Consider the following 16,246-nt stretch of genomic DNA (forward strand, 5'->3'; position numbering starts at 1 on the left):
GGATGATGATGTTCTGTATATATCTGTGAAGTCCATTTGTTCAAAGGTATGGTTTAAATCTATTGTTTCTTTGTTGACTTTCTGTCTTGATGACCTGTCTAGTGCTGTCAGTAGAGTATTGAAGTCCCCACTATTATTGTGTTGCTGTCTATCTCATTTCTTAAGTCTACTAGTAATTGTCTTATAAATTTGGGACCTCCGGTGTTAGGTGCATATATGTTTATAACTGTGATATTTTCCTGTTGGACAAGGCCTTTCACCATTAGATAATGTCCCTCTTTGTCTCTTCTAACTGTTGTTGCTTTAAAGTTTGTTTTTCTGATATAAGAATAGATACCCCTGCTCACTTTTGGTGACCATTTGCATGAAATGCCTTTTTCCACCCCTTGACTTTAAGTTTATGTGAGTCCTTCTGTGCTAGGTGAGTCTCCTGAAGGCAGTAGATAGTTGGCAGGTGAGTTCTTATCCGTTCTGTGGTTCTGTATCTTTTAAGTGGAGCATTTAGGTCATTTACATTCAATGTTAGCATTGAAATGTGAGGTACTGTTGCATTCCTTGTGCTCTTTGTTGCCTACTTTTTTTTTTTTTTTTTTTGCTTTTTAACTTGAATTTTTGCTTTATAGGTCTTGTGTGATTTATGCTTTAAAGAGGTTCTGTTTTGATGTGTTTCCAGGATTTGTTTCAAGAATTAGAGCTCCTTTTAGCATAGCAGTTCTTGTAGTGGTGGGTTGGTAATGGCGAATTCTCTCAGCATTTATTTGTCTGAAAATGACTGTATCTTTCCTTCATATATGATGCTTAGTTTTGCTGGATACAAAATTCTTGGCTGATAATTGTTTTGTTTGAGGAGGCTGAAGATAGGGCCCCAATCCCTTCTGGCTTGTAGGGTTTCTGCTGAGCAATCTGCTGTTAATCTGATAGGTTTTCCTTTATAGGTTACCTGGTGCTTCTGTCTCACAGCTCTTAAGATTTTTTCCTTCATCTTAACTTTGGATAACCTGATGACAGTGTACCTAGGTGAAGATCTTTTTGTTGTGAATTTCCTGGGTGTTCTTTGTGTTTCTTGTATTTGGATGTCTAGGTCTCTAGCATGACCAGGGAAGTTTGCCTCGATTATTCCCCCAAATACGTTTTCCAAGCTGTTAGAATTACCTTCTTCTTCAGGAATACCAATTATTCTTAGGTTTGGTTGTTTAACACAATCCCAGTCATCTTGGAGGCTTTGTTCATATTTTCTTGTTTTTTTTCTTTGTCTTTGTTGGATTGGGTTAATTCAAACACCTTGTCTTTGAGCTCTGAATTTCTTTCTTCTACTTGTCTATATGTGGTGTCTTCTGCCTGGAATAAATTCTCTCTCTCTCTCTCTCTCTCTCTCTCTCTCTCTCTCTCTCTCTCTCTCTCTCTCTCCCTCTCCCTCCCTCCCTCCCTCTCCCCACCACCCCCAATAACCAACTGGAATCACCTCTCAAGGAAATCTCGCCTCCGTGAAGGTTCTTAGCTTTGGTGATTGAATGTTCTATGTTTGTGCTGGTTGACCTCCTGCCAGAAGGTGGTGCTTTCCAGAGAGTATCAGCTGTGGTATTACGGGGATGAACGGTGGTGGGCGGGGCACTAGAACTCCCAAGATTATAAGCCCTTTGTCTTCTGCTACCAGGGTGGGTAGGGAAGGACCATCAGGTGGGGGCAGGGCTAGGCATATGTGAGCTCAGACTCTCCTTGGTCAGGTCTTGTTGCTGCTGCTGTGGAGAATGGGGTGAGATTCCCAGGCCACTGGGGTTGTGTACCCAGGAGGATTATGGCTGCCTCTGCTATGTCTTGCCGGTTGTCAGGGAAGTGGGGGAAAGTCAGCAATCACAGGCCTCATGCAGCTCCCATGCAAATCAAACGATCTGTCTCACTCCCACCGTGCCCGCCCTCACCCAACAGGCCTCCAGACCCCCAGGCAGAGGGCAATATGGGCTTGAAAACCTGCCCCAGGCTATCCGCCTCCCAGCTTTGAAAGTAAAGGAAAGGGCTTGGTTCTTCCCCTGCACGTGGAGTCTGGACACCAGATTTGCACCTTCCCCTGAGTTTTGGCCAGGAGGCTTCTCACTGCGTTCAAATTGTTACAAAGCTCAGCTAGACAATTCCTTTTCCCTGTGGAGTTTTACCCCCTGCTTCTCTGGCCGCCCTCCTGATGGATCCCTGTGGTGCTATGCAGGAATGGGCTGCTTGGGGACCCAGCGAGCTCCCAGGGCCTTTCTGCTGCTTCCTGTACCCCTGTATTTCCCTTGGTTCTCCAAACTGACTCAGCTCCTGGTAAAGTTGGAGACTTTTCCAGCAAACAGAGCTTCATCTTCTCCAGTGCAGGTGTGTGTTCAGGAGAGGAGGGTTTCCCTTTCCCCCTTGCACACTTGGGGCACTCACAGTTTTGGGGGGGTCTCCTGGGTCCTGCAGGAGCAGTCCGCTTGTTCAGAGGGTCTTTTAGAATCCGAAATGTGTTATTTTGTAGCTGATAAATGGTAAAAAGAGGGGGAATTTCCTGGAATTTTATTTTTCCATGGGAGCTTTTTTATTTTGAAACAGTGTTTCTGTCACCAAGGCTGGGGTGCAGGGTAGCACGATCTTGGCTCACTGCAGCCTTGACTTCCCAGGCTCAAGGCTCAAGCAATCCTTTGGTTTAATGAATGGGATTGTTTGGAATTGTGTACAGGGAAGTCTAGTAGGCTTAGAGGCTTGTGGTTGTGATCCTAGAGTGTCTGGAGGGGGTACTGAAGCCTTCCGAGCAGGTGACATCCGGGACAAGAACTAGGGAAGGATGAGAAAACAAGGGGAGCAGGTGCAAAGCACTGTAATTGGCAATGTAAGGCAGGGATTTGTCTCCAATGTTAAGAAATTTAGAGGGAGTATTCTATTCTCTTTTCCAGGTCCTCATTATCAGAAATAAAATAAACCTTTCCAAGCTCTTTGGCTTTATGTTTGACCCTAATTTCCTCTGGCTGTACAATTTCTTTAGCATAGTAAATAATTGAGTTTTTTTAAATAAAGGCTTCCTGATACACAAGAACAGTTAGTTATATGCTTTGACCTTGATTGTGAGCCATTGGGGCTTTTGGAAAGTCACACAAAGCCAAAAATACAAACACCTCCTTCCCCATGCCCCTGACAAAACCAAACAGACTTTCTCTAAAAGACAAAAAACATTTTACTTTAATAAAGAATATCAATAATACCAAGATAAGAATAGTAGTTTTCTTTTGGTGATTTCAAAGAATTACAAGCAAGGAATAAATGTGACTATCCCCAAGTTGCAAATATGAGTTAAAATCATTTGAAAGAGCATTTATTTACTGAAAATAAACTGTACACACACACAATAAGGGATATTGATGAACTATTAATAGTTATTATCTCAAGGAAGTATATACATACAGAATTATGCACTTAAACATTTTATCCTGTTAGTTTGCAAGTTCTTTCTACATGAAATACATGAACAGATCATGCTTTCTCGGCTTTACTATGTTGCTTATGTAAAGATTTGTCAGGTGGTAGCCTGGCACGGTGGCTTACGCCTGTAATCCCAGCACTTTGGGAGGCCTAGGTAGGCAGATCACTTGAGATCAGGAGTTCGAGATCAGCCTGGCCAACATGGTGAAACCCCGTCTCTACTAAAAATACAAAAATTAGCTGGGCTTGGTGGTGCACGCCTGTAGTCCCAGCTACTCGGGAGGCTGAGGCAGGAGAATCGCTTGAACCTGGGAGGCAGAGGTTACAGTGAACTGAGATCATGCCACTGGACTCCAGCCTAAGCAACAGAGTGAGACTCTGTCTCAGGAAAAAAAAAAAGTCTTCAAGTGACCCAACATGGAGGAGTGAGCCATCACAGTCCGATGATCGAAGCTTCCAGACTGTTTTGAACCTCCCATTTTCCATTTCTTCTTGGAATCTGCATAACAAAATTAAAATATTTGGGGGGGACCAGTTTTAATGAGTGGAATTAAACTATCCATTCTTTTAAAATGTGTTGGACTTGTTTTTAAGAGGAAGATCTTGTTCAGCTTTTGGCTCCTGCTTGAGCAAGCTCAAGGAGCAAATGCTGAAACATCTCCCCACTGTAATGTCAACTCATTAACGAGAAGCAAAGTCCGATTGAAGTCAGCTGCAAATTTCAGCATTAACTAAATCTGAGCCAACTTCAGGTCAAAGCTGAAAGGAACTGATGTACCATAAATGTACCCATGCCAATCTCTATGCTGCAAAGGAGGGAGAAGCGAGTGGGCTCTGAGCAAGGGCGGTTCGGGGAGGGTTCTCTCCTTCAGCACTTAATCATTTCAGTGTGCCTCATTCAGTAGAAATGTTTTTATTCAAATGCAGAGAGGTCTTTAGTTATCCCGGATGGGGAATTTATTTTACTATTGCAGTAAAGGTACTGGGAATTAAACATTTTAAGATTACAAGTAAATGGATTCTTGAAGTCAAATAGATTGTTGATACCAGTTTTCTCCTGTTCATTTTTTTTTGAAGAGGATAAAATAGACTTTCCTTTGTGGCCTGGGGAAGGAAGTAGCTGGGTTGGAGTGCCATGCTGTGGCAGGCTGTAGGAAGATAGGCAGGCCCTTGTGGTAGAAGCCCTTTTGGCTGCTTGCATCAGTGGTTATAAGGAAGAAATCAGGGATACATTTGCAGTAAAAAGAAATAATCGGCCAGGCATGGTGGCTCACTCCTGTAATCCCAGCACTTTGGGAAGCCAAGGCAGGCGGATCACCTGAGGTCAGGAGTTCCAGACCAGCCTGACCAACATGGAGAAACCCCATCTCTACTAAAAACAGACAAAATTAGCCAGGTGTGGTGGTACCTGCCTCTAATCCCAGCTACTTGGGAGGCTGAGACAGGAGAATCGCTTGAGCCTGGGAGGTGGAGGTTGCCGTGAGCTGAGATAATGCCATTGCACTACAGCCTGGGCAATGAGAGCGAAACTCTGTCCAAACAAAGAAAAAAAAACAAACAAAGGAAAAAATCTTTGGTAAGATTCTGTTTTGGAATTTGCTGAAACCCAAGAATGTTAGCTGCTTTGGCTAGCCGAGTGGCTCCCAGAGGTGACAGCTGTCCCAGTTTAAAAGCTTTTTTTTTTTTTTGAGATGGAGTCTCTCTGTCTTCCAGGCTGGAGTGCAGTGGCATAACCTCGGCTCACTGCAACCCTTGCCTCCCAGGTTCAAGCATTCTCCTGTCTCAGCCTCCCAAGTAGCTGGGATTATAGGCATATGCCACCATGCCCAGCTAATTTTTGTATTTTTAGTAGAGATGGGGTTTTGCCATGTTGGCCAGGCTGGTCTCGAACTCCCGACCTCAGGTGATCTAACCGCCTCGGCCTCCCAAAATGCTGGGATTACAGGCATGAGCCACTGTGCCTGGACTTTAAAAGCTTTTCAGTTGAAAGGTAATCTTGGAACACAGGTGGGTTCCAGTTGCTTGGAGCATGAGGAACACCTGATTGAATGTCCTAACGGCAGACCTGTGTCTGCAAATGTAAAGTGAAACCTACTGCAGGAAGAGGGAGGTGGTTGGTGCTTCCTAGAGGAAGTAGGCCTTTAGTGACTGCACCTGCACAGTGCTAGCGGGTCCTTATTGTGGGACCGAATCACTGACAGCCTAGTGAGAAAATTAGCTAGGCCATTTGCAGGTACAAGAGCACAGGTGGTCCTTGTGCTTTTTTTTTTTTCTTTTGAGACTGAGTCTCGCTCTGTCGCTCAGGCTGGAGTGCAGTGGCCGGATCTCGGCTCACTGCAAGCTCCGTCCCCCAGGTTCATGCCATTCTCCTGCCTCAGCGTCCCGAGTAGCTGGGACTACAGGGGCCCGCCACCACGCCCGGCTAATTTTTTATTTTTATTTTTATTTTTAGTAGAGACGGGGTTTCACCGTGTTAGTCAGGATGGTCTCGATCTCCTGACCTCAGGATCCGCCCACCTCGGCCTCCCAAAGTGCTGGGATTACAGGCGTGAGACACCGTGCCCCGCCCCTTGTGCTATTTTTTTGATTTGTTTGAAGGTAGGTGTGATTTGCCTTCAGAACTTCATCAGCAACCATAGGATTTGAATAAGTTGATAGGCTGCTGTACATGGTTGTGTACAATTTTTAAAGGGCTCTTGTACACAGGGTGGGGTGTGGGCAGGGAGAACAAAGCATGGTCCCCAGTGATGTTTAGTAAAAATATGTTTAGAAAGTTAATAAAACTCTGATCTGTGCTGAAGGCAATAACAACACAAGTCTCTGGCATGCGTCTGTGTCCTGTTTAGAGGACAAGTTGTTTGTAATCAACCCTTATTTTGTCATCTAGAGCTCTGTGTTTTAAGCAGTGAAGACAGAAACTTTACCAAAAGTTTCATGCCTAAGAAATTTGTTTTATCTTTATTTCGTGAGTTTATAAAACTTCATGTACCATGAATCTTTCTTATGCTTTCTTGGAAAATAATTTTGGGGGAGCATTTTTTTCTCACCCTAATAAACATGAAAAAGACTTTCAGAACAGAAGTACTTTAGATCTAGCAGATCTAGCAAACCAGATGCTGCTTTTCTGCTTTTGATTCTAAAATACGCATATTCCTTTCCTGCAGCTGGGCTGCACATGACAAGAAAAAGAAAAGACTTCTGACAGCCCTTTTATTCACCCAGTAAATGTGAGCAACTCAAATATTGGCCTAAGGAATACTCAAAAGGTAGCATCTGAGAGACAGGCTAAGTTGATGGTTCTTCGCTAGGCAGCTATCTGTTTGGATATAAAGACTGATGATGAACTTGGTTATCTCAGAGACCAGTACTTCCCCTATTTCACTGTGTACACAAATCACTTGGGGGTCCTGTTAAAAATGCAGATTCTGATTCAGTAGGTCTGGGTTGAGCCTGAAATTCCACAGTCCTTGGTAGCTCCCAGGTAAGGCTGACGCTGCTGGTTCCCAGGCCACATTTTGAGTTACAAGGGGCTGGACAATTTCTTGTTCTAACAGAGGCCTGGGGAAGGCAATTTTCTGGAATGGCACATGGAGACACCCTCAGATTACCCAGAAATATGAACAGAGGACGATTTAATGACTTAAAAGTCAGAACATGGCACAAAATAAATTGTAATGTTAAAGAATGCATAAAATAGGCCGGGCGCAGTGGCTTACGCCTGTAATCCCAGCACTTTGGGAGGCCGAGGCAGGGCAGATCGCGAGGTCAGGAGATCGAGACCATTCTGGCTAACACCGTGAAACCCCCGTTTCTACTAAAAATACAAAAAAATTACCCGGGCCTGGTGGCAGACGCCTGTAGTCGCAGCTACTTAGGAGGCTGAGGCAGGAGAATGGCGTGAACCCAGGAGGTGGAGCTTGCAGTGAGCCGAGATTGTGCCACTGCGCTCCAGCCTGTGCGATAGAACAAGACTCCGTCTCAAAAAAACAAACAAAAGAAAAACCGCATAAAATAATATTCCAATAATTATGACACAGGCACACAGAATTGCCATTACATAAGGTGCAGATTGTAAGTTCGCTATCCTGTGAGCAGGTCAGCCTACTTCCCTCGACGATCATTTCCTCTGCAGAGATTACATTAGGAGGAACATGAACTGTTGCAATTGGGATAAAATTCTGCTGAGATGTACTTAAACAGTAATTACTGTTTACTCAGAGCAGAAAACAATTTAAACCAGGTGATGAGAAGGATGTAGAATTCATTAGCTTTCTTGCCCACAGCTCCTGTAGGAGAAAAGAATCTGATTGCTTGAAAAAAATTGATTTAAAAAAATGACAAATGGGGGCCGGGCGCGGTGGCTCAAGCCTGTAATCCCAGCACTTTGGGAGGCCGAGACGGGCGGATCACGAGGTCAGGAGATCGAGACCATCCTGGCTAATACGGTGAAACCCTGTCTCTACTTAAAAATACAAAAAACTAGCAGGGCGACCAGGCGGGCGCCTGTAGTCCCAGCTACTCGGGAGGCTGAGGCAGGAGAATGGCGTAAACCCGGGAGGCGGAGCTTGCAGTGAGCTGAGATCCGGCCACTGCACTCCAGCCCGGGCGACAGAGCGAGACTCCGTCTCAAACAAACAAACAAACAAAAAAAGACAAATGGAGGTAATTTTAGATATGTATTCACAAAGCTGCCCCAAACACACTGCCCTATTCAGAAGTTGTTTCTATCTTTTTTTCTCCCCAAAGAACTAACGTAAGCTCAAAAGATTGAGATCCACTTGCACAGAATCACTGGGCGGCTAAGTGTGCTGAGGCTACTTCAAGGCATGACCCAGGTGTGGGCCCTGGAGACCCTCTCCTTGTAGAGCCTCACACATCATTTCCCCTATAACACTGATCAGATTCTGTTCGGCAAAGATCACAGATATACTGGGAGGCTTGGAGAACGTGGCTAAAAATACAACAAAATTACTCCAGTTATAGTATCATGGAGCTTCTGAGTCACTGCAGAACTCATAGAACAAAATGAAATTATCAAAGTAGAACATATTTAAAACACACGCACACACTGAAGCAACCCTAGTTTTTTGACATCCTCTAAGGAGAAAAAAAATAGATTGTGACCAAGATTAATGGTGCATATTTTACTCTAATTTCCTGTAGTGGAATTTCAAAGCCAAGAACTATTGTTGAACTTGAATGTCACCATTTCACAGAGCAGCCAAGCCCTCTTTGACTCATTCCTCCCCTAACTGAAAGAGATCTGCAAAATAGCACAGCAGAGCTTCTGATGGCTGAAGTGCTGCTGAGTAGAACTTGTGCTTTAATTTCCTTTCTGGTCTTTGTTGACCGATGTGGCACTATGAACTGTTGCTTTATCTTGCATTTTTTTTCTTCTGTTATTGTGGTTGTACATTTTAAATACAATCTTTCCATTTAGAAATATCTCACTGACGATGAATAAATATTATTCATACAAGTAACTATCCTTCCAGCTATCCCCAAATCATCCTTTTCATGTTCCTGCTCGATGAAACTTTCAAAATCATTTATTCACTCATATTTCTTGGCAAGTTTTCCTTGACTGCCTGCTGTGTAGAAGCAGAGAAAGTGAGAGGGTGATGTCCTCCATTACTATTAAAGACCCAAAGGGCTTTGCCCAGGGTTTCATTTGTTTTTTAGTGAACTGTGAGGTGGAATTGCCCAGGATTATCACATGGTTAGCCCTGTTGACTGACTCCACCTGGATACCTAGAACCATCGAGTGTTCTTCATGCTAACAGTCCTTTTCTTCCTGTGCTTCTAGAGACCAGGCAGAAGTTACCAACTTCCTGGAATAATTGTCAGCTGTGCCTTTTGGCTGTTTGGGTTTAGCTTCCTCTCCATTCTCTAAATATTTTCTTTTTCAAAGTGCCTCACTTCCTTTGTTAGAAACTAAGTTTCCCTGACCTTCTCTTTTCCTTTCTGTTTCTAATGGTCCTTGAAATGAAAATAGTTTGTTGAGTTTCCTTATGTGTACTTGGGCAGCCTACTCCATGACTCCTGGGAGAATAATAGCTGGTGACCTGTGGCGCTCTCTGTTGAGACAGAATGTGCAGTTTGCATTTTGGCAGCTAAACATAGGGATGGATTTAAAAACAAACGTGTAAGTAGCTGGATAATAATTTCCAGCATGATGTCAACATTTCTTTAAAGCAAAGCCTTAATTTCTAATCTTCTGTCACTTTGGTCACAAGGATGAGTTTGCGTTTATGAATGTAATATGGCAATCTTGAAAGCCTTACCTCAAGTCAAATATTTCTTCTTGAAGATGCTCTACTTTGCAAGGTACTGCCCACAGGAACGTATACCCTAAATAATGACAGTTTTTTTTGTTGTTGTTGGCTTCAAATTCTGGATTTAGTTTTATTTTCTCCTAAAATTGTGAGTGTAGTTGTGATTGCTTTTTTACTACCATGTCATACCATTTCCTCCTTGGGGGTCCTATGCAAATTGCATATGGTCACATCCACTTCATTTGGTACTTCTCTTATGAACTAGAAATCTTCCAAATGGTTCTTTGCATATCCTGATCGGACATATTCTCACTGAAGTCTCAGGACCAACCCCTGCGCCTTGTCATACGTGTATGCCTTAGTTTTTGACTTCCTGGCTTAGTGCTTTCTGGTTTAGGGTTGCTGTAATTACTGTCTTCAGCAATTGTTCATTTTTCTTTCTTTTTATCCATTACTTCTTTTATGTCGAAATTTACCCACGTTATCAAGTAATTATTCTTTGTAACTTTTCTTGGCAGAAATCAGCCCGGATTTCTTACTGTGGACGTGGCTTTGACTTGTGTCCTAGTCCTTTGTGTTCCCAAAATAGCCAAGGAGTCCATTCGTTCTACCAACCAACCAACCAACCATCCGAGTGAAATAAATATGTTTAGCTACTTGATTGAGCCATTATTAGATGGGGGTTAAATTGCCGTATACTGTGGATTTCAGGTATCTTAGTATGTAGGTCAAATTCTCTAGTGTATTACTAGCTTGATGGATTACTTTATTTTTAGTGGCCTAACTACATGAAGTTATATGTTTAAAATGTGGCTGGAATCTATAGGATAAACAGTTGCAACTCTAATAACATGGCTACAAAACTCCAGCTTAATATGTGTGATAATGAATACATTTTAGTATTGGGTTGAAGAGGATTGTATGGGAAGCAGAAAAACTAAGATCTGTCCCAGCACTGCTACAACACACCTCTTTTTACCCATCTAGGTCTGAGTTTATCATCAGTATGATGAGGAATTGAGCTATAGTTTCTGAGGCCTTGTCTAGCTCTGAAAAGCTAGGATTTTACTTTCAAATGGGTATCAGCTGCCACTTCTGGACTTTGGAAGATGGTGTGGACCATTAAAGGATCCTTCTTCAAATTTCTATGTCTCTTCTTTTTTCTTTTTTGAGATGGAGTCTGGCTCTGTTGCCCCAGCTGGAGTGCAATGGCATGATCTCGGCTCACTGCAACCTCCACCTCCTGGGCTCAAGCAATTCCCCTGCCTCAGCCTCCTGAGTAGCTGGGATTACTGGTGCCCGCCACCATGCCCAGCTAACTTTTGTATTTTTAGTAGAGACAGGGTTTCACCATGTTGGCCAGGCTGGTCTCGATCTCTTGACTTCATGATCCACCTGCCTTTGCTTCCCAAAGTGCTGGGATTACAGGCGTGAGCCACTGCGCCCGGCCTCTATGTCTCTTCTTATTTTTGGTTTCAGAAGACAGTTTAATCTTATAGCAGAAAACACTTTTTAGTGAAACAAACTGGATCTTGCCATGAAACAAGGAATAACTGATTAATTTGGCAGAATGACATTAACTTATTTAGGTTGCTTTGTTCTCGATTGTTTTATTCAGTAATTAGCTCCTAAGACCCCCGGGAGCCTGCGCTCCACCCAGACACTAACCACAGTCTCTATCCAGTTGCTGGTTCTGGGTGACAGAGTGATCTCCCCATCATGATCAGCTTACTTCCTGTGGCCCATTAGGGAAGCGATGACCTGGGGAGCTATTTGCCTGTCGAGTGCACACACCTGGAAACATACTGCTCTCAATTTTTCATCCACGTCAATGAGAAACGAGTGGCCTGTTAGCAAGATGTAACTATGCAATCATGCAACAAAGCTGCCTAGTAACATTTCATTTATTACAGGACTAAAAGCTCATTATTGTTTGTAAAGGATGAGTTCATCACCTCTGCAGAGTTATAGTTCATACACAGTTGATTTCCATTTATAAAGGCAGAAAGTCCTTGTTTTCTCTAAATGTCAGGCTTTGACTTAAAACTCCTGTTTTCTAGTCAGTGGAGTGTATGTGTATGAAAGAAAATGTTTAGCAATTAGATGGGAGAGAAGGGAAATAGTACTTGAAATGTAGGGTTTTTTTTTTTTTGTTTGTTTTTTTTTTTTTTTTAGACAGGTTCTTGCTCTGTCACCTAGGCTGGAGTGTAGTGGCACAGTCACAGCTCACTGCAGTCTTACCTTCTGGGCTCAAGTGATCCTTCTGCTTCAGCCTCCTGAGTAGCTGGGACTACAGGTGTGTGTCACTACAACTGGCTAATGTTTAATTTTTTATAGAGACACAGGGTCTCACTACATTACACAGGCTGGTCTCGAACTCGTGAGTTCAAGTGGTCCACCCATCTCAGCCTCCCTAAGTGTTGGGATCACAGGCGTGAGCCACTGTGCCTGGCTGTCACGCAATTCTTAAGGGCTTACTCCAGTAGCAGAAGAGATTAGAAAGGCTGGTTTTTTTCCAACAGTGGGAGCTTGAATCTGGAAAGTCTTAAACTAAAATTGTTGTAATTTCATACTACTAAGAAGCACTTTGCTCATGCAATTGCAAAAAATTAATAAAAAAATCATCCTACCTGGATGATTCCAGGGCACTTATAAGCAAGTAGACTAATTAGAAGCCCTGACAGGCGCTAATGAAAAGGCAGGAAGTAATTCGCTCTATGATACAAACATTCCTGGAGGTTTGGAATTGTTGTATATGATTTGGCACAGGATTCCTTACTGCGAGCTTTTGCTTTCCCAGGACCAAAGTCCCTGTTCTATGTCACACATCGTGGAGGGCAGGGGACAAAGGGATACAGAGCTTGGTATCCACTGATATGGCTCCCACAAAGACATTTGGGAGGATGAGTAAGGAAAGAGAGATGCAATATCAGTACCAGCTGTGACTGGAAAATGTCATTTACATGGAATGAGAACTTACATGGGGTGAGCTGAGAAGCCTTTCAGTTGAAGTAAATAGAAAAATTAACACACTTTCCTTTACCTTTAGGTATTTTTAAACATGTATTTTTATGCTCAGGTCTTTCTTTTATAACTGGGTTATAACTGGGGAGAACAAAAGGATCTGGGCATGAGAGAAAGTGAAATCAAGGGAGGAAGAGGGCATGCAATGGGGGAGGGGAGGAGCAGGAACGTCCACTTTACTGAATACACAATACTGTAAAAGATGGATCCTGCCATATTCTTCCCCCAATCAACTTGGATGAAAAGCAGAAATACTACATTCTTAAACACAGTTCATTTTTAGTTTGTCATGGCAATATAATATGGAAAAAAATCAGGCCACTACTAAGCATTGGTAGAGTGCATCTTTGGCAAAAATGTGGACCTGCAACAATTCAGATGGTTTTCTTTCAATCAGGTTCAAAAATCATGGCTCTGTAAATTTCCAAAACTTTTAAAGTCTTCTCATGTTTTCTTATAATCAGGCGTTCAGAGGTACGTGTTGATTCTAATAGCTTTGGTAGAAACATGCTGAAAATAGAAATGAATATAAAATGCCTTGTCTTTAGGCTAATTTGGCATGGATTTGTAAGGCCTGAGTAAACTGGAAATTAGTACATTTCTTGATATAATACAAATGAATGTGAGACACATGAGTAAAACAGCAGATTCAGAAAAAAAGGTTAGTATTGTAGTCCCAAGTTTTGTAAAACATCAAGTAAGGCCACCAAGAGAGGAACCAACTTTCTTTTTCGGGTTCCCTGGGGTGATTTCCTATCAGCTTCGCGTTCATGAGCTGGGGATTTGTAAAATGTAAGATGGCTGTGACTTTGTTTTTGATATGATCAGCAGCGGCACTGTCTGCAATCCAGGCCCAGCATTCTCAGAGAGTGTGCAGTACGGATGCTTCTGGCTGGCAGGGAGGTTGTGGCAGTGGGCTGACTAGTGTGCTGTGTTGGGAGGGCTCACAGGGTGGAGGGACAAGCCTCCATGCAAAGGGAATTCCTTTCTGATCGTGCCCTCCTTTTTGGCTGGAGCTTGGCCGCAGACATTGGCTGCCATTCTCATGCCTGGGTGGGGTGGAGGCAGGTCCCGGACAACCTCAGATAATTGAGCAGCAGCTGTGACCCTCAGAACAGCGTTTCTTCTTTTTCTTGGGGTGGAAAATGGTGAGGATTGCTTCATCAAAAACCGCTTTGAGACCTTTCTGAGTCAGAGCAGAGCATTCCAAGTAGCACTGCGCTCCGATCTTAAAACGCAAAAGAGAGAAAGGCATGAGAGAGAAAAAAGAGAACAGCACGGTGGTATCAACTCGCTGCCCAGACAAGCACTCACTTCTGCCTGTCCCACAAATAGCCTATGGGGTGGTTTGGATTATGTTTGTCTTTTTTTTTTTTTTTTTTTGCATTTCAATTTGTATCTGTTATCCTATTTTTTTTTTTTTTGTATTTTTGTATTTCTTACATTCTTTTATTAGCAATAAATGGTTGTGGATCACTTCTGGAAAGCAGTACATCCTGAAATTGATCCATAGCCATTTCTTCCTAAGAATATAAAAAATATAAAGATCTAAAAAATTAGGAGACAATTCAAAACCAATGATATAATTTAAATACGTTTTGTGAAGAACAGGGGTGCATGATCTTGTTTTTCATATCCTCTCATTTGTAGGCAGAATGTGTAAATCATGTATAAGTGAAATGTATCTCCTTTGGTATGGTAAAAGGCAAAGTGTCAGCTTGGTTGATAAAGCAGATAGAAAGGGAGTGAGTGATATGGTTTTATAGGTCATTCTTGATTAAAATGTACCTCTTTTAAGGTATACCTCAACAAGGTAATATCCAACTGGCATTATTATTTAGTTTTAACATTTTATTTATGTATTTGTTTATTTATTTATTTATTTTTGAGATGGAGTTTCGCTCTTGTTGCCCAGGCTGGAGTGCAGTGGCACTATCTTGGCTCCCTGCAACCTCCGCCTCCTGGGTTCAAGTGATTCTCCTGCCTCAGCTTCTCGAGTAGCTGGGATTACAGGCACATGCCACCAAGCCGGGTTAGTTTTTGTATTTTTAGTAGAGATGGGGTTTTCCCATGTCGACCAGTCTGGTCTCTAACTCCTGACCTCATGTGATCTGCCCACCTCAGCCTCCCAAAATGCTGGGATTATAGGCGTAAGCCACTGCACCCAGCCTTAACATACTTTAAAAGGCATATTTTTAAAAAAAAGTTTAAAAAAAAACCCCACTAAAACATGTAACAATAATAATAAAACATGTAACAATAATCATACATTTAATGCCAGAGACATCCTCCTTGTCAGTGTACAGTCTATATAAAATGATAAGGTATTTCTGCATAGGGCTTCATTTTAAATATTCTGATGATTTCATACTACGGTGTGTTTGATAATCACAAACCCCTCATGAGAAATATAGAAATATAGAAATTCAGGCCAGATTCTCATTTAAAAATCACAGACCAGTGCAGACTGTATTTAGCAGTCAGCTTCTTGTGAAGACCTGCGGTTTTAATTGTTCATAAGCTCAGGAAGAGTCAATGATGTGATGTTGGCCTTTTACTATTAAGGACATCTAGAGAAATGGCTTTAGTTTTTGATTCACATTTTAAGAATCACTTTGTAAAATTAAAGCAGATTCAGAAGAGGTTGGCTAAATAGTGAGTTCCTGGAAACCACAGCAGACAAGTGGCTAAAACAAGGTAGCAAAATCATAGGCCTATTATGCCCAATAGCTTATGTAAATGATAAAGTGGGGTTGGTGCAAGACAGTAGGGAGAGGTGGGGACTATGCTGGGCAGTAAAGCACATGCCCCTCTAGAGTGTGCCGTTTTATCAGCTTCCAAGTGGTAATGTTGGTTTACTGTTGCCCATTTTTTGTATTTTTCAAGAGGAGTTGGAAATTTGGATTTTTAAATTTAATATTTACCAATTTATGAAATATTTACCATGAGCCAAGCAAGACACTGATGTGGGATATATGTGGCAGCAGCCAGCCAGTTTGCCATATGTGGACTAAATGAACTTGTGGTTTAGCTTAGAAGAGAGCGGGAATAACCCCAGAGAGGTAAAATGAATTGCTTATGGGCATTCAACTAGAAAGCGAAAGAAATAGACCTAGAATCTGGGTCTCTTGATACATGTTCTTTTCCTTGCTCTGTGACAGTAACCGTGACCCCTATCACTCAGCTCTGTAAGAAGCCGGTCAAGTTGACAGTTAATGAAATGAAATTGCCCACTTATTTCAAAGGCCACAAATATGAAAACTAAGCATCAAATCAAGTGGTTTTGGTTGGGCCCAGAGACTATTTCCTAACTTCTCCGACAGAGATGATGCACTTTAAATTTTTTTCCTGACAAGAATGGTTACTGTATGAGCCAAAGGAAAATACCAAAAGAAAAAGATGTTGAATGTTGAAAATCTGTTTTATGGCTTTCATTTTAACCATGGTTTGGTTTTAATAACTTTTTGAAATAATTAAAAACAGTTAGATACAAGAGAGGAATAAAGGGCAGAGAAAAT

The 16,246-nt window shown here is 42.3% G+C and overlaps 1 protein-coding gene across 2 annotated transcripts in view; it reads right to left on the minus strand.

The window, feature by feature from the left end:
• RHOJ (ras homolog family member J) overlaps nt 1-16,246 on the minus strand; it is a 128,102-nt gene that overhangs the window by 14,036 nt on the left and 97,820 nt on the right. The window contains exon 5 of one of the 2 annotated variants that reach the window (XM_010378102.2): nt 11,591-13,956. The exons of the other annotated variant lie outside the window; for it this stretch is intronic. Coding sequence (XP_010376404.1) covers nt 13,810-13,956 — 147 coding nt within the window. The 3' untranslated portion in view covers nt 11,591-13,809. Of the gene's footprint in view, nt 1-11,590; nt 13,957-16,246 lie in introns of those variants that run through there. 2 annotated transcript variants of the gene reach the window in all.

Source organism: Rhinopithecus roxellana, chromosome 5 (assembly GCF_007565055.1).
Source record: "Rhinopithecus roxellana isolate Shanxi Qingling chromosome 5, ASM756505v1, whole genome shotgun sequence".
Taxonomy (NCBI): domain Eukaryota; kingdom Metazoa; phylum Chordata; class Mammalia; order Primates; family Cercopithecidae; genus Rhinopithecus; species Rhinopithecus roxellana.